This window comes from Wasmannia auropunctata, unplaced genomic scaffold (genome assembly GCF_000956235.1).
Source record: "Wasmannia auropunctata unplaced genomic scaffold, wasmannia.A_1.0 LD335903.1, whole genome shotgun sequence".
In the NCBI taxonomy this organism is placed as follows: Eukaryota; Metazoa; Arthropoda; class Insecta; order Hymenoptera; family Formicidae; genus Wasmannia; species Wasmannia auropunctata.
Genome location: NW_012026987.1, coordinates 1,827,549 through 1,850,809, shown reverse-complemented (window position 1 = coordinate 1,850,809; position 23,261 = coordinate 1,827,549). Strand labels below are relative to the sequence as shown.

The following is a 23,261-nucleotide window of genomic DNA, read 5'->3' as shown; positions in this document are numbered from 1 at the left end:
TTTCACTTTCTGCTCGTGTTCGGAAACGGGTAAATTTTTCAAATAACACAGAATATTAACCCAGCAGAAAGCAGCGACACTGACATATGTCACTCGAAAGGACGGCGGAATTAACAGAAAGTTAACGAATTGCACCGGCAGCCAGTATCCGCACGAAGTCTGAAAAACGAAAAGTATATGTAATTGCCATAATTTACACTTTTCTGATTCGGAAACGAACCTTAAAAGTGTGCACGAACTTAATCTTGCATTCTCGGAGGAGATCCGACTTGGCTTCCATTAAACTCATACCTGCAAGATTTTATGATTCCAATTATTACTCGATCGCGAAAACAATTAAGTGACCTTCACTTCATAAAAGCGCTCCAAGATACGAACTGATAAAGAATAAGATAAGCAACGGCGGTGTCAAGATAAATTGGTCCACCAAAAGCTTCTTTAGCACGATCTTCGTCGATTTGCCGCTGTAAAACGTATCCAGCCATTTGTACCTGTCGTCAATGTCTAAAATTAATTTCGCAAATTCATTACGAAAATTTGTATAAGCACCTTAACGACAGCTTAATGAACATCGTCGAGATACCATCCGTGTAGTATCGGTCCCGCCAAGAGGCAACCGAAGACCGCGTATCTCTTCAACTGCGGCCAGTTGTAAGTCGCTGAATTAACATTTTCATCCACCAGACCTAACGTCTCGCAAAGCTTTTGTACTCGAATTAATATCCGTCCGTTGACGTTCGAAGGAATTTCGGGCTCCGCGGCAATCGGTTGTATCGGCTAGACAAGATTACAAATCAGCAAACTCTACAAGTTACTACATCATTAACACGAATGACGTAGAAGAATTCCTCGTGCTCGACACAAAAGAATCCCAATGGGAATTTCACCTTGGACATTTTACTACTGCTTTGTCGGATGAATTCGGCGCTCGTGTAGAAGAAACCGTACACCATTGAATTGAACAGCAGGGGCCTCCTCTGCATAACGCCGTTTACAACTCGAAGAGTCTTTGTCAACATTTTTTTTATTTTACTTTACTATACAATCGCGACTTTTTACCACTTGTTTCGAGGCGCTTTGTCAAATAAGCTGTATACCGCCGCTACAGCGTTTTACTAACGCTGAGTAAGGCGTTAAATGGACAGTGTCACTTCGAAGGGTAACGTTGATACTGGCGTGTAAGAGCCGCACTAACCATTTAGACTCAATCACGTTCAATCATGACTCAACTATGCCAATTGTATCGCATCAACATGTTCGCTCTCGCTCCTCTCTCTCTCTTTTTCTCCCCCCCCCCCTCTCCTCTCTGTCAAATGCCTATTATAGCGTACATAGTAGCAAGGAGAAATGCACGCATTTTATATTGAAAAAATTCTTAATTTTGAAAAATTCTCGATATATTCTTCTACTTGGCATAAGGTACAATAACAAATATATAAATTACTATAAATCTGTAATAACAGCAGAAGTCAATCAGGTATAACAGTTTGTAATTCGGAATGCAACCAGCTCGTCCAATCAGAAGATGCTTCCTTCTCTAGGGTAACTTCTTGAAAAACTTCACTTCTTTCCACCTAAATATATAATCATATGTAAAAATATAATTTTATCTATGTATTCGTTATTTAGATAGTTATTTCTGTTAAAATGACTAGAGTATGCTGCATATACTTATTAACTAATTTATAGTCGAATTTATTTTCTAGAGTCCAAACAAATGTTAAATTAAGATGACTACATTGAATCATTAAGATCAAAGAAATTTTGAACTTGTTAGTTTATCAATATTAAACACGCGACGGAATATCATCCTGTTCAAACCCACCTCTCGAAAACCGAGTTTCTCAAACATTCTTATGCTCACTGCATTGTCTAATTTGATTTTGGCCCAGAATTTATCAACGTTCAACGTTTCGGCGCCTGTTACGAAAGTATAATATATAAATAAATCATTATAACTGTGCTAAAATCTCATAATCGTTATCACACGAATTACCATAGAGTAACATTAAAATAACGGATTCCCAGCCCCTCCTTTTGCCTCGACTAGCCTCGTCGGCTATCATAATTTCGATTTCACCAATGCACAGTCCCTGTGAATTCTGGAGGAACAGATTCGTATCCCCTATCATGGCATCTGAAATGAATTGGTCAAAGGAGAAATTGAAAATCACAGGTAGTGAGTAATGCATACCTACTTCATTTCCGGTCAACAGGTAGATGTATTTATTCAATACAATGAAAGTGCACTCTGTAACGTAAAATGATACAAGTCACATAATGTAACATTAAACGCAAGTAATTGATATGAGTTACTATCAAAACTAATAAAGTAAAGCATTGGTGTTTCGAGGCCCTTGGCTAGTTTAGATAATTATTATATGAGTTACAATAAAAACTAATAAAGCATTGGCATTTAGAGGCCCTTGACTAGAGAATTATTACATGAGTTACTATAAAAAATAATAAAGTAAAGCATTGGCGTCTAGAGGCCTTTACTAGTCTAGATAATTATTATGAGTTACGATAAAAACTAATAAAGTAAAGCATTGGCGTCTAGAGGCCTTCGCTAGTTTAGATAATTATTATATGAGTTACTATAAAAAATAATAAAGTAAAGCATTGGCGTCTAGAGGCCTTTGCTGGTCTAGATAATCACATACTGTCTTCGTCTTCCAACCACCGTTTTTGCATCATAAACTCTTCCTCCAGCGTCAATGGTTCGGAGCTCGTTAAATACTGCAAGCTGGGACTTTTCATCCATTCGTGATATCTAAACGTGATTTTCAAAAAAAAAAATCGTATCAATCGCAATGCATTGGATTAATAAAATATTAAATATTAGGAACAGATAGTTTATACACGAATCGTTCAGATACGAACTTTGTGACATGCTTCTCTTGATAGGGTACCAAAATGACATTTGTCCCACTGATACGCGTGTTCATGTTCTTCCTCATTATCGACAAAAATTAAAGGTACGAATTCAATTAAAAATTTATTTACACACTTTTTAACACATAAAATATTCTGCGATCGGAAGAAAGAGGTTACGTTTTCGATGATTGAAATCTCGTAAACATGAGATCCGCACTTTGCAGCTGAACTGTCTACACTTTCAATCTTTTATTCTTTTCTCTCTAACGTCTAAATGTAACATACATGCCTGTTTCGTTCTAAAGTGTAGAAAATGTAATGTGGTTCAGCAGGTGCAGCTACAAGAACAGACCTGTAATTTCTAAAGGCATCGCTCATGCAATAGCAAGACTAGATTTTGCATTTCGATTGCGGAGTGCGATCCTATTTTTTCCTCTTCCTTTCTTATCGGCAGATTAATTGGGGTTGACGAGATCGGCCTCTCAAAAATGCATTTCACGAGTATGATTCTATTGTTGGAGGAAAAAGTAATAAGCCTGTATAAAAAATATCTTTAGATAAAAGAAATGTGATCCGGTGTATCCGCTCTTTGACACCGGAGACATCGACATTTCGACAGATGTCGCGACGATAGCAAGTCGCACTCGGCAACAACTCTGATTGGCTGACTCGCCAGTCCTTTCGCCCAATAATAATCTTAAGATGGTTTGACATCTTGTCAAGCGAAGCGGGCCACGCTTGGGTACGTACGCGGGCAAAGCAACCGCGTGCCCGACTGCCTTGACAGACAGATAGAAGAGACGGGTATATAGAAGCATCGAGCTGGGAGCATCGAGACAAAATAAACGGGGGAAAAAGCCTGGAACGGACGTTTCACGTGCAAGTAAGTGTTATCTCGTATTTCTTTAGCTGTGCGACGCGAGGACGGGGACGCTGCGTCGGCCCGCGAAAGCCCACATAAATGTCCCGACCACGCGGTTTTGTTCACTGACAGGCGGCCTAGCTGTCATGGTGAGAGCCTCCGTTCTTGGGCGCGTGCTCGTTAGATTTTTGGCATTTCGCGTCCCCCGGCAAGTGGCGGGCGCGCTGAAATATTTCGACGTTGAGTCGAGCACGACGCGATAACGAAGGACGACGCGGTATTCCTCGTTCGCGTGCCGCGTCGGCCCGACATTCGCGCTGACTTTTGACCGATTGCTCTCGTGTTCTCTGACAGATCCGTTCGAGACGAGACGCGAGTGTGTAAACGGCGACCGGCTGAAGACCTGGCTGGAAGCCTCAGACCCATCCGCAGTATGAATCGCGGACGCGACCGTGTCGGTGAGTAGACAATTTTCCTTCGCTCGGCAGACGCCGTTTTATAACGCGCCTTATTATTAATGTGACATGTGCCTCGTGGTGCCGCGGCTGCCGCGCGCGCGCGCGCGCGCGCGTGCTCGCTTGCTTCGCGCCATCACCTATAATACACTTATATATTTCGCATGGTCGCATCGGCGCGCAAATTTTGCCATTGTGAGACCCGTCGAGTGTGTGGTAAATTTTATTACAAGCTTCGCGTGAGTTTCGCTCCATTTTGCCATCATTCAACGTGAATCCTCATGTCCCTTGGCTATCTTGTTCGAGTTTTCTTTCCTTTTTATTTTATTTTTTTTTTTTTTATGAAACTTGTCTTTTTGTATTGAATATATGATTGTGTATTTTGTAAAAAACTTTTTTTAATTTTCTATGAATCGTTGCTTAGCCATCGTCATCGCTTGACCATTATTTTTACCCTTTTAAGCCGGATCGGCATTTACCTTTTTGGCTTTTTAAGCTGCAAACGTAGAACCTTCTTGTCAACTACGTACGCCATTCACATTTAAGCATTAAATTTATATTTTATTTCGCGCGGAATGTGTTTGTAAACGTCACGAAAAAAAATACGCGCAGCAAGAAATCGGCTCGTCGTCAATAGCTCGAAGCGTGCTTCAATTTTTTTTCATCGGCACACGGCGATAAAAAAAGTGAGCATTCCTTTTTTTTCTCATCTTGTTTCAAATTTTTCATGTTATGTTTTATCTGTTATTTCTCATCAACAAAGTTAAAAATACCGAAATTTATAATATCTGAAAATTCCTTACGGCACTTCTATAATTTTATTCATCCGGATTTTCTTTTCTCAGGCTACATTTCAAACGTTGCTTCCGAGGAAAATTTTGCTAAAAATTTACATTACATATATCCTATAATTTTTTAGTAAAATTGTCCTTGAAAGCAACATTTTGAAATGTTATAGTCTTTTAGAGAAATAAAACTCACAATCAGAGAAAGGAAATCAGATAGGAATTCTCAACTTGTTCGCGTTGAAAAAATTGCCCTAAAAATGTTTGCACTTATAAAACGATAAATCTGTATTCGAGCATGCGACAAACTTGGAACCTTATTTTCAAAGTTTCGCAAAAATACTAGGAAAATCTATAGATTTCTCTAACTTTTCTGGAGTGAATCTCGATCACTTAAGACAATTTAGAGAGATAATATATGTATATGCAACGTAACTATAGAATTTTCGTAAGTTCGTACGCGAAGTTTCCCCTAGCTGCATGCAAAGGCTTTGCCATCAAAAGAATCCGACAATTGTCGCATTGAGACAGGGTGACTGCTTAAAGCGAAACGACTTACTTATTTCAAATCAAAGGAATTTTTCTTTCCTTCGATTGTCCTTATATTTTCTATCGCTATTATATTCCAATTTTATATTTCTATTCTGTTTCTATACTTCTATTATTTTTTTCTCGTTAACAAAGCGCAGACTTTATAATTCTTCAAAATTGAGAATGGTTTTTTTTAATGGTTCTCACACATTCGGTTCGTTTGTTTTTTTAAAGGAGAGAAATTCTATCAAAAGAAAAACCTGTAGAATCATCGAACAAATTTTATTTCGAAACGTAGATACGAAGCTTTATAGAGTTTTATAGAGAGAATTTCCTTTTAAAATTTAGCCTGAAAATTTTGTTAATCGTAGGACAACAAAAAGGAGAGAAATTCTATCAAAAGATAAACCTGCAGAATCATCGAACAAATTTTATTTCGAAACGTAGATACTCTATAGAGTAATAAGAGAATAAATTTTAAAAGGAAATTCTCTCCGTGTAGTATTTATTATATACATACGTTTAAAAACTTAAATTTTCCTATTGCGCGATGTTATTCATTAGCGGCGTTAATTTTGAAACAAGACATTTTTCCGACCGAGTATCAAAGAATGAAAATCCTTGAAGAGATAATAATTCTCGGCAACTCGTGTTTCGTTTGCTTAAGTATTATTTATCTAGATATTAGAGATTTCAAAGAAAAAGCAGCCTCGTTTTTCTAGAGAAACGCTGAAAGAATGTGCATACGACTATAACGATGAACAGGGACGAATTATCATCATAATACAATTGAATGCGTTTTTGCTCCGTGTTTGCATTCGCTTCATGTTTGCCTTTGTTCCTGGCTCTATTCACACGGACGACCAAACGTCTCTTTACGTCTTCTATCGGGTTTATTTAGCCTCTAAAGAGAGACGCGCAGAGCCTGGGGAAGCGGGCAGGGGAGATACATACATATATCCCAGGAATCAAAAGTTCAATTCTTCCGATAACACTCTCGTCGTCTTCATGACGCAACGGATCTGTTCGTTTCAGCTGCGTTTTTGCGTTCCTTACGCGACTAAAACGAAATGAACGAAAATTGCTAAATTTAACTTGCTATTTTGTAACATAATAATGGATAAAGTGAAACAATTTTCCTGCAACATTTCATTAGAAGAAACATTTTTATATAGTGTGCAAAAGAAAAATATACATATTTATAATTTAAAAATAAATACAAAAAGTAGTTTATAAAAAAAAGAGAGAGAAACATAAAAAAGACTGACAATTGCGTAAGTCGCACGATAATCGAGAGGCGCTTTTGAAATTTAAAAGTATACTTTTTAACATTATAAATAATTATATCTGTGCCTGAAGAATCTTTTTTTTTTTTTCATGAAAATGGTCGTGCAGACCGAGATTTTTTTAATGTAAAGTAAATCATTGAATCGTGCAGTCAGATTTTCAGCTTTTTAAAAGAATAAATATATTTTAATTTTACAAGTTTATAAATTTATATTCTTTTTGCACTGTATATGTATTCAGCTACGGAATATTTCATAATTTTCTACTGCAAAGATAATTATATAACGTTATTTTTTGAAGACAAATAGGTAAAAAGTAACAAGTTTTGAAATACTTAAAAAAAAATATTAGACAAATATTCTTATCTGTCATCTCGGATACTGTTTCATATGTCAGTTTTTTTGTGTATTATGGTTAAATCCTGCAGGTTTAATTTAAAGAATGCATACAATGGAAGGGCGCACATTCTGACTTTTTACTTTTTCATGAATAAACATATATGTAATAGGGGAGGCTGAAATCCACAGACAGCTTTTCCTGCAGAAACACGAATCAGTCTTTTTTTTTATATACTAAGATAAGTGAAAAGCTCGGTGAAAAGTAAGGCAAACAAATCTATGCCGATTTGTCTGCATGTCAGAGAACAATCGCAGGTAGAACATCTTCCGAAAGATCAAAAAGATACAGTCAGATAACTTAGTTAATTAACTGAATAAAGATTTTCAGTTAACATATTCTCGAACTACTTTTCCTCTCTTTTCGGTAATTTCGGAACTGTCAGTCGAATTCGTTTCTATTAAAAGAGACAGTCTTGTTTATCTTCGATAAGGGATATCTTCTCTTAGTTGGATTTTAAGATGTTATTTGAATAGCGTGTCCTCTCTTACGAGGAAAGCATTTAATTTACCCTGTTTATCTTCTATTCTATTTTATCTTGTCGAAACTTTTGAAATTATTTCGAAAAATTATATATACATAAATCTTGTGGAATCACGTAAAAAATAATTATGTAGACATTTCTTGCGTCTTCGGGGATTAATTTCAGTAAAATCGAGAGCGAGGGGATAAGTTAATCCGCGCGGGATCCGATTTTCAGGTAATGCCATTAAGGAGGAAAAGAAAGAGTGAGAGATTGATTCACATAATTTATTATGCGCTCTAAGGCTGTCTCCTAAAGCAGAGAGAGAGAGAGAGAGAGAAGGAGAAGAACCATAAGATCTAGTTATAGTCTAAGATTAGCAAGTTTGTAAAGTGGGGCGCGTGCGTTATCTAGCCCTGGTTATTGGCCGGTGGCGCGAGCGCGTCGAGTGAGAAAGGCGGACGAAAGAAATTGCGTAATGCGCGCAATATGTAATTGCGATCGAAAGAGAGAAAGGGAAAAAGTCCGGTTCTCCGTCTGCGTGTCTCCTTCGTTCGTTTAGCAGCGTGTTATTTCGGCGCGCACGTCTAGCTGGTACACTCGCGCCGCTGCTCGTTCATCCGACGCGACGGCCGCATTTTGTCATTTCGCGTCCAACTGCACGCATCGCTTCTTCCATATCTCGTACTTTCCCATGGATTATCCCGGCCGCGGTCAACCTTGAGCGGCCGCCGTGTTCTCGACTTCGCGACGATACGCGTCGCAATGTGGCGGCGACGTGATAAGCCGCGCGCGCGACCGGCTGTCAGGAGCGCGGGGCGGCATGAAGTGGCGCTATCGGTGTTACGTAACGTTTTACGATGAGGTCGCAACTTCTTGGGAGCTCTTCGTTTCTCTCTTGTCCCCTCGCTTTCCTCGCTTCCCTTGAGAAAGAGAGCCTGTGCACCGCGACGAGGAGCAGCGACGCGGTTAGATGATCGCGAGCCCGAGACACCCTTGACACTTCGCAAATTAATCTTTAGAAAAGATATAAACGCAGATTAGCGGGATTTGTAACGATCCACGTAACGCTTTTCTTTTTGCTTTTATTACGATATCCCCGGTGGATATTTTATAGAGTCAATTTCAGGATTAATTATAGCGAAAAACAATGATGAATATTTTAAACTTTTCTTTCAACATTCGATTCGATACAATAGCAAATGTAACATATAGAATATCAATCAAGATATTGCTGGTACTAATTATTTTGTAATGAGTGGGCAGAATTAAATAAATTAAACATTATTTGTATACTGTATATGATAAACTCATTTTGATCGGCATGTAGTACATATGAAATATAGGATGTCATTGTAACGATTTTTGAGATGCTGCCGATAGTTAAAAAAAAAATAATTGAAAGATAAATATTTATCTGGTTTAAGCTACATGAGAAAAAAAATTGAAAAAATATAAAAAATCAAGGCCTTGAATTTTTTAAATAACATAATTTTTTTTCTAATACTGTAGCGGTCTTTAAGGCGAATTCAACGTCTATCGAGAATGTCACTATTATTGATTTTTTATACACATAATATCTATCATAAATATCCATCATAAAAAATATCTAAACATCTATGAATAAAGAAAAACTAATTTATGTAAACAAATGTTTAAATTGCTTGTCTCCTGCAATAATTACAGCCTGAGCAACTTTCTTATACCAAATAGTACAAGAGCTACTACACATAGTAATTTACTAAAAATATCAGATCTTTGTGTTGCGACATTCGATAAAAAAAAATACAATAATTATTTAGATATAAATTATCTGGAACCAATGCCCGATCCACATCTAGTGCCCCACAATCTTTTTAGAGAGATGACATGTAGAGTGTTAGAATGATGAAAGTTAGTTGACTTTTTTGTAACAGAAACAAGCATTTTACTTGAACATAGTACTTGAACGATAATAAAGAAACAGGTATTTGACATCGATTGTTCCTTTGGCGTGCGTGTCGTACGTTACGCTGTTAATTTATCTAGCATAGTTAATTAATTATTTATTTATGTAACTGACATCTCGTTGCTCCGGAGCTATTTTTAGACGGCGAGTCCTCGTTAAGGGACTTGATATACGATAAGACGTCTCGTGTTTTTGCATCGTGGCTCTGGCCTTCGCCCGTGTACTTTCGTGACTGTCCCCTTCGACAAGACGTTCCTGCTTTGATGTGCGTAGAATATGCGAATGTATGTCGGAAATATGTATGATGTGTGCGATGTGTAGATACACGCGAGAAACAATATCAGCGTTGAACAAGCGGCACCAATTTATATAGAAATGCAACATGACAGGCAGAAGGAGGAGGAGGAGGAGGATGAGAGAAAAGAGACTTTCTGTTATTAAATCATTTGACGACAATAGTTTTTGTTAGAGTGCTACACATCGTACATATACATATTTTCGAAAAAATTTTGGAAGAGTTTTTTTTCGCTTCCCGGGGTGAGCGGAGAAAATGTTCCTTTATTTATATTTCCCTCTTCCGTCAGTTTTTCTTTTATTCATACACAAATAAGAGAAATTTACGATGCGTATCATTTTTCCATTATTATTGTATAACGTAACAATGCAGTTGGCCAGTTATCGAAAGTGACACTGTTGACACAATAACCTTCGAAATTTTCTTTTCTTTTCTTTTCTCTCGACTTCTGTCGTAAGGTAAGAGAGAAATTTAAGAAGAGACAATTCTATTGTTGCGTCAAATTGTATAGGTCTATGCGGTGAAGGCCAGTTCTCGGTTTCTCTCTCTCTCTCTCTCTCTCTCTCTCTCTCAAGATGGTTTTATTGAAAATGAATAATAATGAAGCAAAGATAGATGACACGTATCGTTAATTTGTAAATAGCGAGTTCTGAATGAATCGATGTTTAGTGATTGGTTCTGCTCTGACAACCGTTTGTAGCGGATTATTGTGTGTTAAGTTAAAGTGAAATTGGTGGTTCTTACATAAGTACTCTATTGTGAATGTCTATCGGAAATGACCATAGATCCGGACCGAATAATTTTTTTCAGTTTGGTCCCGGTTACGGTTACTTAATAAAACATCGAATAAATGTTTCAATTTCAGTTTCGACTTCTTGACCGTGAAGAAAACCGTAAAAATTACAATTTTTTACGGTTTTCAACACAGTTATATAATTAAAATCGCGGAAGGAGTTTAAAATTCCAAAAATGACTTTATGTTTATTTTATTAAACTATACATACACGTGTGTGTACGTGGAGAAGGAAATAAATATTAAAATATATATTATTAAATGCAATGTTTTATATGTTTTTTATGTGCAGGAACCAAAATCATAATTGTGATAATAGGTATGAGCAAGCGAGAGAACTATGATTAATCATTATGATTAATCAATTTTTATGTATGGTTTACGGTTATCAATAAAATAGGCTTAAGAAATTTATTCTTTATGGCTGAACTGGCTGCACTAATTCAGAATTTATCTTTCTTCTTCTATTGTGGGGAGAAAAAGATAAACTTTGAATTAGTGCGATTAGTTTTCAGCTATAAAGAACAGATCTATGTAATCGGAAAAATAATCGAAAATAATTTTATTAGTTTGGTTATAATTTGGTATTATAAGCTTTCGAATCAGAATTTGCTTTCGATTTCCGTTTCGTATAAAAAAAGAGTTATATATGGAACGGTTTTCGGTTTCGATTCTGTTTTGAACCGGATCTTTGATTCTTCGCGAGTTGCTCATCATGAGACGCATTTTTCTGTATGCCGAAGTTGTCTGTTTACCGCGCGTAAGACAGACCTCCATAAAGATCCATCTACAATGAGAGTATAGTAAGTCGTAAGCCGTAAGAAATTGACACCGAGGGGTAAACCGTTAACCAAAATTATGTACCAATGCCTAGGTAATGCCCAATTTCTGACCGACCGTAATGCCCCACGGATAACATCGTGAGAGCGCAATCTTATTGTTCAGCGTAATTTATTTAATATTCACACTCTATTACGTGTTGTAAATATGTTTGACATAAAACGATTGCCAGTCGTTTGAAAATAAAACGTAACAGTGCTCAGTAATGCCTAGCAATGCCTCGAATCTGTATACCGCAATGCCCTCAGCGGTTTACCCCTCGCTAATCACAGTCGATTATTCTTCTCATATTCGACTGCGATTGGTCAATTTTTCACGGCTTACGACTAACTACTCTCATTGTAGATTGACCTTAACTTTGCGTTAACGATGTAGAATGCGAACGGCGACGGCTTCGCGTCAATGACTATAAATCACACTAGATGTTTATCCATAACGATTATCGCAGACAATCAGCAGCTCGACATGTTGTCCCCTCCTGCGCGATATCGCTCTTCTCGCAACTTGTAGACGGCGCTAGATAGCTCCGACTCTATATCGGCTGTTATCATTTATTCGTTTATCTAAATATAAATAGATTTATTAATATAGCGGGGGAAATTGCATTGAGAATCGTCATTTATCACGTAACGTTGAGTGTCCTCGTAATTTCTTTGAATTTTACATTTATTACCAGTTAATAAGAACCTCGTTCTATCCGACAAGTTTCTCAGCACGTGTTTAATAATAAAGAAATTACCTACGATCGTATTCTTATGATTTATTAACTTGCCCTTTTTTCCATACCATTCTATGTGATTATAGTGGAAAAATAGCGAATTATTATGTTCCTCTGAAATGGAAAATTAATGATATGTTAAAATTATATATATTTTATACTATTTCATGTGATAATAGCGAAAAAATAGCGAATTATTATGTTTTTTTTTTTTTAATGGAAAATTAATGGTATATTAAAATTTTTTTTCTTTTTAGAACTTTTATTTGATTTTATTTGTTGTAAATTCATGGGTATTCAAGCAAATCGAGACGCATGAAGGTATAAAGATAATTATAAAGATAATGTTGAAGGTAAAGAAATATTGTATATAATACTATTCCATGTGACAATAGCGATAAAATAGTGAATTATTATGTTCCTCTGAAATGGAAAATTAATAATATGTTAAAATATTTTTTTCTTTTTAGAACTTTTATTTGACTTTATTTGTTGTAAATTCATGGGAATTCAAGCAAATCGGGGCGCACGAAGGTAAAGATAATTATAAAGATAATGTTGAAGGTAAAGAAATATTATATACATTCCTCCCTTTTTTTGATCGCATTTATACACGAGAGTCTCAGGACGCGTGAAGTTGCACAGATCTCTGGTAACCGTTAAACTGTTAAGATAGGTTTTTCGCTTCCGCGTAACCGGTCGATTAACGAGATTTTATGAGCGACACGCGAGTCTAAATCCCTCGCTGTCTCCAATGTTGAATCGATTAGTGAGTTAAATTCATGTCGAGATTTGCGTTCATCTCTGAAGCTTCAGCTTCCCTTGGGACGCGAGGTTCGAGTATCCAACCGGCTTAAAGGCCAACTGGCTAAAATCGTTCTGCTCGCTGACCTACGTGGAATGTTCTTACGTTTCCTCGCGCGACGGAAGTCTCTCTTAAGACATCCACGGGGAGCGCGACGCGGAGATCCCCTTTCCCTATCGACGTCGCGAAAAAAAAAAAAGAAAGGGAGAATGAAAGAACGAAAGGAGCGCGCCGTGTGAGAAATCGGGACGTTGGATGACGTTCGAGAACCGCTAGTAAATGACACCTGACGTTCCTGTCTCGTGCCGTTAGCGACGGCGACGACGAGGACGACGACTGACATCCCATTCGCCGGGCTAAACATAGGAATGGGATATTAAAAATACCGACACTCAGTCGCGCGCGACGCGAGACGTCTAAAGCGCGAGCGTCTTTCCGGCTTCGTCATATGAAGCACTTATTATGAGATAGAACGCGTATTCTAGCACACATCTCGCGCTTGCGCCTCGAGTTCTCCCCTTTTTCGCTCTTTCTGTTTCTCCTTCTCCTTACATACGTGTGTGTATGTGTGTATTTGTCGTACGTCATTAAATTTAGATCCCGGAATTTACTGGCGTTAAGAGGTACTCGCAGTGCCTTGTTGTTCTTTCCTTTCCCTTTGATACCCGAGTTTCGTTCGCGCTATAATAAATTATCTTTCCCTGACTTCGAAGAAATGAGAATTTCTGATGAGATAATGCATAGGTTTCTAAATCAATCGGAAAGAGTTGCCCATTCACTGTAAGACCCGTTCTATACAATAGTGCAGTATACAATAAAGCCGTAAATCATGACATATTACAATCGAGTGAGGCAGTAAGAAGAATAGGCCACTGTGACACATGTAAAAAATGACAAATATTTTTGAAGTCTCTCCTTTGAAATTCTTATTGAAATAAGAATCAACCCTATTCGCTTGGGGGGTCATACGGGTTATCTCAACGTTATTTATTTCTTATCGTCATATCTATACGATATCTTTACCGTCGGAGCTCTTAGATGACTTAGATCTTTAACATGAAACGTAAATATGCATCACATTAACCGAACGAAGAAAAAATTCTAGCGAGAGTTATAAAATATTTTGTCATTTATTAATTGATAATTAGATAAACCAAGTTTTTTAAAACAAATTTTTCGTAATTTTTTTAACAATTTTTATTTGAGAAAATAATAAATATATCGATACGAGACAGAAAGTTTTTTCGACGTTCGATCACATGAAACTTCTTTTATAAAATAGTTTGTAATGATAAAAATAATTAACATATATTTGTTATTACATATTTGTTATTACGAATTTTTCGAAAGATAAAGTTGTATATTAGAACTTACGTTTCCCTAAATTTTCAAGTGTTTGCCAAGACAGTGTAGGTTGTTCCCGTGCAAAATTACTTATCTCAACGTTATCTGTGCGAGCATCATTGTATAACGATGCGCTTATCTGCTACAATGCTAACTAGTGTACGCGATAAAATTTCGGCGCGCGAAGATAGGCAAATGACGCGGAACTTTGGCCTGGCGAGGCCTTCTGCTACTTGTTGTACAGTTCGACAAGGATCGCGATTAAATTGCAAAATTTAATTGTCGATGACGCGTTACATTGTTCGACCGATGACAATTGTCGATGGTACTTGCCAAGTAACGAATTCTGCTTGTCTGCATTTAAATAGAACGCATAAATAGAACTAGGCGTCGAAAATCGGCTTTTGGCAGTTTGACAGCAAGTGTGGCTCTCCTCGTGACCAGGGACAACCGAGAAATTTCCGTTCGTTTTATCAGGCAGGAAGTCGGAAAGAAATAAAGCACCCGAATTCATGAATCATTGCAAAGTTTCTCTGCATGCATTCTATATACTGAGAGAAAAGTGTTTGGTGCAGCTATAATTTGCAACTATAATTGCGTCAATGGAATATGACAGAGTCTCTTGTCGCTTGGAAGTTTATAGCTTGGAGAAAAGTTTAGCAGTGGGGAGAGAAGTCTAAGATTTGATTTGTTAAATAGTATACAGGGTAGCAAACTACTTCATAATTTCACAGACTCAAAAACTTTTAAGTCTACTCTTATTTGTCGCGTTCAATAGGAATCAAATAAAGAGAGAAAAAAGGTAAGGTTTATCCGGTATATTTCAAATTTTTTTTTTTCTCTTTTGACATAGTTTCAAACAGTGCAGTCTCCGTATTCTTGCTAAATTGACAAATTTCACGTCTAGGACGTTCACGACGTGTAGTTATTATTGCGATTAGTACGCTGGAATATTAGGTATGTACGTCGAAATCAGGGCGGTCGTATGGTTGTCTCGTGGACGCGCGATGGTGAAAACGCGAATGTCCTCTTTGCGTCTTAGCGTCGACGAGCTAACGAGGAGCGCGATCTTCTCGCCCGTTGTCCACGATTTGCACAAATCATTAAAGGGACCCGGTACGGATTTGCGCAAGGTGTTTAGAGGACACGCGCTAATAGCGACTCACGCGAGCGAGTTATTTAGTGGTCTAGTTTATACCGCCGTATAAATATCCTGTGCGCGCTTCGTTCTCCCCGAGGTGATATGGTGTGTTCCCTCCGTGTGCAAGGTGTGAATATCAGAGATAAAATTGGCTTACACACACACACACACACACACACACACGCACGCACGCACGCACGCACGCACGCATGTGTACATCCCATTAATTTCTATTGCTTTACTCACATAAAATAGCGATGTAAGAAGAAAGAAAAAAAAGGGAAAACCGAGAGAGACTTTTTATTATGCTTTTTTGCGTGCTCTTGCAATTTCTATTTGACGTAGACGAATAATCGCCCGACAGGCAACATTTTATGATTTATATATCAGTTAAAATCTAGCTGATAAATTCTACGTATGAGATCTTTTTTGCATTTATAAATAGATTTACTGTTATATATATCTAACTGCATGCCATGTGGTGCAGTAAATTGGTTAATATTCGTTCACCTCTCCTTTCACTAATCCCCTTAAGATTACTTGAAAAGTTACCTTCTATAAAAATGTACAATAGACCATAAAAAATATACCTAACCGGTACATATGTCAAATTGACAGATTGTTTTTAGTGTCTTTTTTGTATAATAAGATAAAAATGATCTGACAGATTTAACAAAAATAGTTTTTCTTTCAAAAAATATCTTAAATATGAAGTTTACTACCTAAATGATTTATTAATTTCCGAATATGTATTCAAAGCAAATCAAAGAATTTTTACGTATGTACAGTCGTGGACAAATAGGTTGCGACACTTTCTTTTATAGGTTTCATATATATAGTATTTAATGTATATAATATATATTTTCTAGGTAACTAAAATATTTTACAAAACCGAACCACGTATTGATTGATGTACTATCTTTTTTTTAGAGACAGTACACCAATTGTAGTTCGTATTTGCAAAATATTAGTGCGTTTCGAAACCTATAAAAAAAAGTGTCGCAACCTATTTGTCCACGACCGTACATCTACGGTAATTAATTCTGTCTTTCGGAAATTTTCACAAACTCTGAAGTGCAGATCACTTTTCTATATTAATGTTTATAGTCCATGCACGATTAACGAAACGAAATCATGCATGGACGAATGTCGGTGTACATACGTACTGAATGATCCTATTGTGTTTTGAAAATCGAGTCTTAATATCCATAATTTATTTTAAAGTAGATCTTACTTAGACATTAGAAACTACATATGTTTTCTATAAATATAATTTGTTTGTCTTGATAAAATAGCTGTTATTGCAATAATAATTGTTAAACTAGAATCTTATTTACATGACGCATTTTCGATGACAAGAACTTACAAACAGCCGATATTTCGGATATCTTACATTTACATTTAGATTTCGTATTCACATACCTATATTTTCTCCGGACGCGCGTACACACGCATCATTTGTCATCGTAGATAGTAAAATAAATGTATGATACAAATACGGCGGCGATAAGATAAAGGCGACTTCTACTACTACTTCAAATTGTTATTAGTGTGTTTAAGGAGCGGTTACGGTTATCTAATATGAAATTGCTTCTGTTATTACATTTAGCGTGACAGAAAAGGAAAGACTATCACGTCACAGAGAAACGTGAAGCGTTTATGAAATGAATGCTATATTAAGAATATTCATAATAACAATGATATCAGAACATCACTTCGCGACTTTAGTGCGCAAAAAGAATGATTTATATACTATAAAGACTGACTTTAAAGATTGATTTTATCAACGTCGAATAGCAGTTAATTAATCAAATCTTCCGTTATCTTTTCTCTACTGATTATAAGCATTTTTCCACTCACGTCGTCTTCTGAATCTGTCAGAGATAATTATGAAAATATTCAATTTATTTTAAAAAAGATTCTTTAAAAACAAAATCTCTTCATCTAGTAGCTAATAATAAATTATCACAAAATGTTATAATTATCATAGAGAAAAGCTAATATTTATTTATACTATTATGTATTCTTATTAGCTCAGAATTACTGTATTATTATTTATGCATAAAATCTTTAGATTTCAAAATTCATTTTTTTGTTAATCATATCTAATTACATTCTATTATAAGGAAGACATTAGTGAAACATATTTATATAAAACACATTTGTATAGAACAGCTTAAATCGGCTCTAATATTATTTTAATCGATTTTAAGTTGAACTCATATTTTTGTGTGGTTCACTTGTATTTACAAAAATACTGCAGATAAAACGCGAACGACTTAGGACCTTGACAATATTGAAGCGCAATTGAGAAGTTAATCGCGATTTTTTATGAGTTCGATACCGCGCATGAGAAGAGTTTCGTAAGCGCGTGATCATCCGGCAAGGAAATCACATAGCCGAAATTACATAGAGAAATTACGTAATTGTTGCATAAGTCATTGGGGCAAATGCGAGTACAGATCTAAAATGGTGGGACCAGGTTATCTCTTCGTCGGAGATAAATCGTATCGTTCATTCAACCGACACATTTATACCGCGTAACGTTGAGCATTTTTCGTATTCGTGTCAGGTTCAATTACGATTCACCTCTGTACGTTTGTCTCTAAAAAAAGTGCATCTTAAAGAAGATGAACAATGCATTAATAGCTTCTGAATTTCGAAATATAACATCAACTTTTTATTACAAAAAAATTTTAAATATCGGAATAACCACTTTTAACACTTTAATTATTTCCGAGACCTGACGTGCTGGTGAAAGAAGAGTGTTATTACGAAAAGGCAGATTTTTATCTCGCTCGCGGAAAGTAAATTTGACATCGTTTCTTATAGTTCTTGAAACGAAAAATCGAATGGTGCTAGTTAAAATTACGTCACATATCGAGAAACACATGAAAAATTGAGTTCAAAGTCGGAAAAATGCGTGGCTCACTCGGTAGACGCACGGCGATTTCCCGGGTGGGGAAAGTCGCGAGCCTACGGTCCCGCGCGCGCCCTAAAAAAAGAGGATCAAAAGGGAGGGAAAAATGCGTGGCTCACTCAGAAGACGCCGGGTGGGAAAAGTCGCGAACATGTCATGCAGGCGCAGCGGTAGAGTTGCCATCCGTTCTAGCTCTTTTCCCCCCGGGGGGGAACGTGCGTTATGTGGCTGACGACTGCCGGTCTACGGACGCTCTAAAAAAAAAAGGATCAAAGTTGAGTTTAAAGTCGGAAAAATACGTGGCTCACTCGGAAGACGCATGGCGATCCGCCGGGTGGGGAAAGACCCCCTCAGAAACGTTCATGGGATATTAAATAAATAAATAAATATTAAATAAAATTGATTAGTATTTTAACAAGAAGACACGCTAAAGACACTTAACTGTCGCGCATACAATCTCATTAGCCAGTTTATCTATTTTAACCTTGACATTTTCGAGAGTTTAATATTTGATTTAATTTAAAAATTGTAAAAAATAAAGAAAAGAATAAGAAAGAAAAAAAGTAATTGCTTTGGGTAATTACCTATAGACAGTCTTAACTCTATATAAACGTAGGAAGCTTTTCTATAACATTAAAAACTTATATTAACAAATAGTGTTATTATATAGTAAATGAATAATTTTAGAAATAAAGGAGAAAAGTAAGACAAACATTTTTAAAAATAATACTATTTTTATTTTTCAGAAACGGATAGAAATAAAGACTAAATATTTATTTGCAAAAATGCAAAGTTAACTTTTAATTCAGGTTTGGATTTAGTATGCAAAATTAAAAATGACTACTAGTTAGTAATATACTTTGCAATGATAAACTATTATAATTCATTTGCAATTGTATTTCATTTGTGGATATTTAAAAGAAGAAATGATAACAAAAAATCTCTTTCTATTTGACGAAATCAAGATTGTTTGATATTTTTCAAAATCGCCACATGGTCATAAACGAGAAGTTTTAATGTAAATTTTGTGTCCTACAAGTTACAATTCGTTGAGTATAGTTTTACACGGGAGGATAGTTGACATGGGATGACCCATAATATATATTGTTTTATAATCGTTCGTCGCTATCTAGATTTTTTTTAACGTGACTCGTGTAGAACCTTTGCCTTTGAAATAAAATTGCTTGTGATTAGAGAAAATTTTTTAAAAACAGATTTCGCCGAGCTTGGCGATCGCGACGACGCGGCTAAGAAATCCGGTTGCTCCAGTAGTTAATTGCTTCATGGTTGCTCCAGTTCGACGGGAATTTACGATGCGTGAAATACTGGTAGTGGTGCGGTGCGGTGGGATCGCGACTTCTTATGCGCGTATAGTTACGGCGCGGCATGCAACTCCCTGTTAACGTTCGCATTGACAGTCACGCGTGTACCGCCAACCTCTGCGGAGCGTCGCGAAGTGTCGTTTCTTTATGTGACTCGTTTAAGAGACTTCAGCAGAACCTATGAATTGACTGAATTTACGCGTTCTGAATACTGTGTATACCGTGGGTACTTGATCGTCTCGTTTTGTTTGCCGGCGTGATCGGGAGAACCTAGTGTTCGTGATTGTCATCGAAGCGAAAAGTAGGAACGACACGAACTGGATGTGGTGGCAATCGCGTCCAGATCGGATGAACGGTCTCGGCGACACGTGTTGCGCCGCGTCGCGACAGGAGACACGTCTCAGATGTGGCCGTGCCGGGAAAATCGACCAGCGATCACGTCGCCGTCGACGTCGTTCTCGCGCCGTTCCCTCGACGATGATCGCCCGCACGTGATACGTCTCGAACGCGTGGACTTTTACCGAACCGGTTCTACGGTGCAGCCGTACGCTTACGCGCGCGAATCGCATTGCTATCGTGACTTCTGAGGAAGATTCGTCCACGACACGTAAGAACTATCGTGGCAATTTCGCTTCTTCCTCTTTTTTTTTTCTTTTCGTTCATATGGATTGCCGGTCTTCAATACGATTAAAGACAATTCTGCAGATCTTTAAGATTTTAAGCACTTAGATGTCGCTATTTGGATTTCTTCAAGATTTGACGTCAAAGGGTCCAAAAGAATGCTGCCTCCGATTGGCGGGATGCAATTAGAACAGAGGATGGATAATGGCAGGCCAGGTATAGAAACTGGAGTCATGTGTCTCCGAAATCATGCCGCTTGTACCTGTTTAAAGCCTCGTCTCACACTATCCCCGTTAATAAACAATTAGAAACAATTAGAACGTGAAATAATTATTCATTGTCTGTTCTGACCAATTTTATTAATCTACATACATTTTCTTTTTACATCCGGAGTTTTTGGAGCCTGTAAATTCTAGTTTTGAAAATTTTGATATGGCAATCCTATTTGATGAGAATGTCGTAGAAGTATTGTTTCCAAGTCATAAGATTATCACAGGAGCTTTTGTAACGAAATTAAATCAATTTCAATTTTCTGCAATTGCGACAAGAGTATGTTATATGATGTCGCAGTCAATCACAGCACAGCAAATTTAGCGGCAGAAATTTGTTAATTGACTATCGCAGACAATCCTTGCGACTGTTGTAGATACACATTTAGTGACATTTTTACGATATGCAATAAATTCTCCTACTCTACTACTTATTTATAACATGCAACGCAGCTTGTGCGACTATCGAGACTTAGGATCATATCTTAAGCTGTACCTGAAGTAGTTTGCTAACTCTGGAAAATCTAATTTCCTAGTTAGACTCTCAAATCTCTCAATTTAATGGAGGATAGATCATCAACAATAAATTATCTGATTAATTCTATAATACATTGGGAATAACGATGTGAGATTCATTTCTTGGAGGCGACAGCGGGCATTTCTTAGAGATAATCGTAGAGATGATGGAATAATTGTTTATGTTATACAATCACGATTGCGTTGAATTGCCACACTAATGAAATGAGCGAAAGCGGGCTCACCGTCAACGATTAGATTTAGGTTCCCTTTCACTATCATCTATTATTCATCAATTATTAATGAGCTTTTAGAAGAATTTCGGATTTTTAGAATTAGAAATAGGAAGAATATCGGAAAAATTCTATAACTCGAAGGATTTAGCTCTTCCCTTGAGATCCGTGTTATATGGAGATTCGACTGTATGTATGCGTATGTACATGATAATAGTATCTGCCTATTTTTAATCAAATATAGAATTATATTTTTACAATGGTAAAAAATATTTTACACGATGATAAATTTGTTGAAAATTTAATTACAGATATTGGAATTTTTATTTTTTTTTTCTTACACCTTATTTATTAATAAACAATCTGTTGAATGTAAAATTTTTAATAAAAGCATAATATTTTATAACACTAGAAACATCGAAGTCTTTTTTTACGCGTACCTCGATAATGTAAAAAGAAATGGTATTTTATAGAGAGTGAATTTTTTTATCAATAAATCAAGTATATCTGTAAAAAATTCCAATATCTATAATTAGATTTTTAGCAAATTTATCTTAGTTGTATAAAAAAAATTTTCCTCTTTAATATCTTGTTAAATAAAAAGATCCATATATCAGGTAGGATTCGAACTCGAATAGCACGAAAGTTAAGACGACATGTCCTGTCTAGCATAGTTTCACAGCCATAGTACGCTTGTGTATTAAATGTATAACAACTCTTACATGATTTTGACAGTATGTGACTTTGAGTAATTTTATAATTTTTCACTAAAAAACAAGGGATTATTCATTTCTAATGTTTTGTCTAGTAAGCTACTATATTTGCAGAAATTAATAAATAAGAAAAATTAATACAGTAAGGCTCCAATGAATAAATCAAATGACCAATATAAATTGCCAATATAAATTGATTTGAATCATCAGAGATTCGAATCGAATCGAATCAGAGAAGGAAAATAAAGATTGCAAACGGTATAGAATATATCTAACTCTTTGTGAATTAAATATAAATTAAAAAAAAAAATTTTTTTTTTTTTTTCGGAATTTCTATAAGATTTTTAATTCTGAAAAATCTGATATCTTTCTAAAAGTTCACTAATAAATAATCGACGAATGGTGCAGGTGAAACAGAACCTAATACCTAATCTTAACTCAATCCATAACGAAGCCTGTTTTTGTTCACCGGAAATGCAATTCAAAGGATAAAGAGCGGTTCTACAGATTTGAAAAACATGAATATATCTTGGAATAATCCCTTTGTGTGCCACTTTTGCAATGTATCATTTTAGTTCATTTTTTAGACTTTGAGTTTTAGAGAGCAAGAACGTCGCCGAACGAAATAACGTATGCAACATTTCGTCATATTGAATATTCATGTATATGTATGTACAGCCATATTTAATAATTAATTGTATTAGTGTATTAAGTGTCGAAATGAGTAGAGCTTCTATAAAGGCACGAAATAATTTTAATATATTTTTTAAAGAGTATAGTTTAGTTATATTTTATTTGTAATCGTATAAGATTTCGAAGAAAATTATAGAATTAGTTTTTACATAAACTTTAACTGAAAGATTCATTTTGTAACTTAAAATTGTACGCCAATGAATATAAATATTTAGCTTTGAGCAATATATTTTATGCTATTAATAATAAAAACAGGTATATTTTTTTAGTACATCCGAAACATTTGTAACCATATGTTTTCTTTTTTTCGTCTTTATCATCTGTCATTCACAATTTCAAGATAACGACGAAATGTTGCAAATTATACCTCTTGCGCACAATGCGAGAAAATAGCGATAGCGGTAGAAATAAGGTGATAGACATAGAATTCCGAG

General features: G+C 36.1%; 3 protein-coding genes across 6 annotated transcripts in view; 1 reads left to right on the top strand and 2 right to left on the bottom strand.

The window, feature by feature from the left end:
- LOC105455495 (mpv17-like protein 2) overlaps window positions 1-1,277 on the bottom strand; it is a 1,571-nt gene extending 294 nt beyond the window's left edge. Inside the window, exons 1-5 of the mRNA XM_011698864.1 lie at window positions 888-1,277; window positions 584-777; window positions 379-491; window positions 221-291; window positions 7-159 (exon numbers count right to left, since the gene is read on the bottom strand). Of these exons, the coding sequence (XP_011697166.1) occupies window positions 7-159; window positions 221-291; window positions 379-491; window positions 584-777; window positions 888-1,019 (663 nt within the window). The 5' untranslated portion in view covers window positions 1,020-1,277. The remainder of the gene's footprint in view (window positions 1-6; window positions 160-220; window positions 292-378; window positions 492-583; window positions 778-887) is intronic.
- A 98-nt stretch (window positions 1,278-1,375) lies between these two features.
- On the bottom strand, window positions 1,376-3,456 carry LOC105455373 (N-acetyltransferase 9). 2 transcript variants are annotated; one of them, XM_011698649.1, is made up of 6 exons: window positions 2,884-3,455; window positions 2,664-2,773; window positions 2,195-2,251; window positions 1,997-2,137; window positions 1,826-1,920; window positions 1,376-1,574 (listed from the first exon to the last, which is right to left on the bottom strand). In XM_011698649.1, the coding sequence occupies exons 1-6, from the start codon at window positions 2,958-2,960 to the stop codon at window positions 1,470-1,472; spliced, it is 585 nt and encodes a 194-aa protein (XP_011696951.1). In that variant the 5' UTR covers window positions 2,961-3,455; the 3' UTR covers window positions 1,376-1,469. The 2 variants fall into 2 exon arrangements, with proteins under 2 accessions (XP_011696951.1, XP_011696952.1); XM_011698650.1 differs by lacking the exon at window positions 2,195-2,251 and having other exon boundaries at window positions 2,884-3,456.
- Window positions 3,457-3,588: 132 nt separating this feature from the next.
- Window positions 3,589-23,261, top strand: part of LOC105455372 (iroquois-class homeodomain protein IRX-5-like) — a 33,627-nt gene continuing 13,954 nt past the window's right edge. The window contains exons 1-2 of one of the 3 annotated variants that reach the window (XM_011698648.1): window positions 3,589-3,760; window positions 4,094-4,197. In XM_011698648.1, coding sequence (XP_011696950.1) covers window positions 4,173-4,197 — 25 coding nt within the window. In that variant the 5' untranslated portion in view covers window positions 3,589-3,760; window positions 4,094-4,172. Of the gene's footprint in view, window positions 3,761-4,093; window positions 4,198-19,860; window positions 20,620-23,261 lie in introns of those variants that run through there. The other 2 variants (XM_011698647.1, XM_011698646.1) reach the window with 2 other exon arrangements.

What these genes read in the sequence shown, in the direction of transcription:
- LOC105455373 (XM_011698649.1), bottom strand. Translation starts at nt 2,960, where the DNA reads ATGAGGAAGAACATGAACACGCGTATCAGTGGGACAAATGTCATTTTG. An exon ending in GTGGTTGGAAGACGAAGACA is followed by an intron (nt 2,252 to 2,663) that starts GTATGTGATTAT and finishes TTTACGTTACAG; the next exon opens with AGTGCACTTTCATTGTATTG. An exon ending in AGAAACTCGGTTTTCGAGAG is followed by an intron (nt 1,575 to 1,825) that starts GTGGGTTTGAAC and finishes TTATATATTTAG; the next exon opens with GTGGAAAGAAGTGAAGTTTT.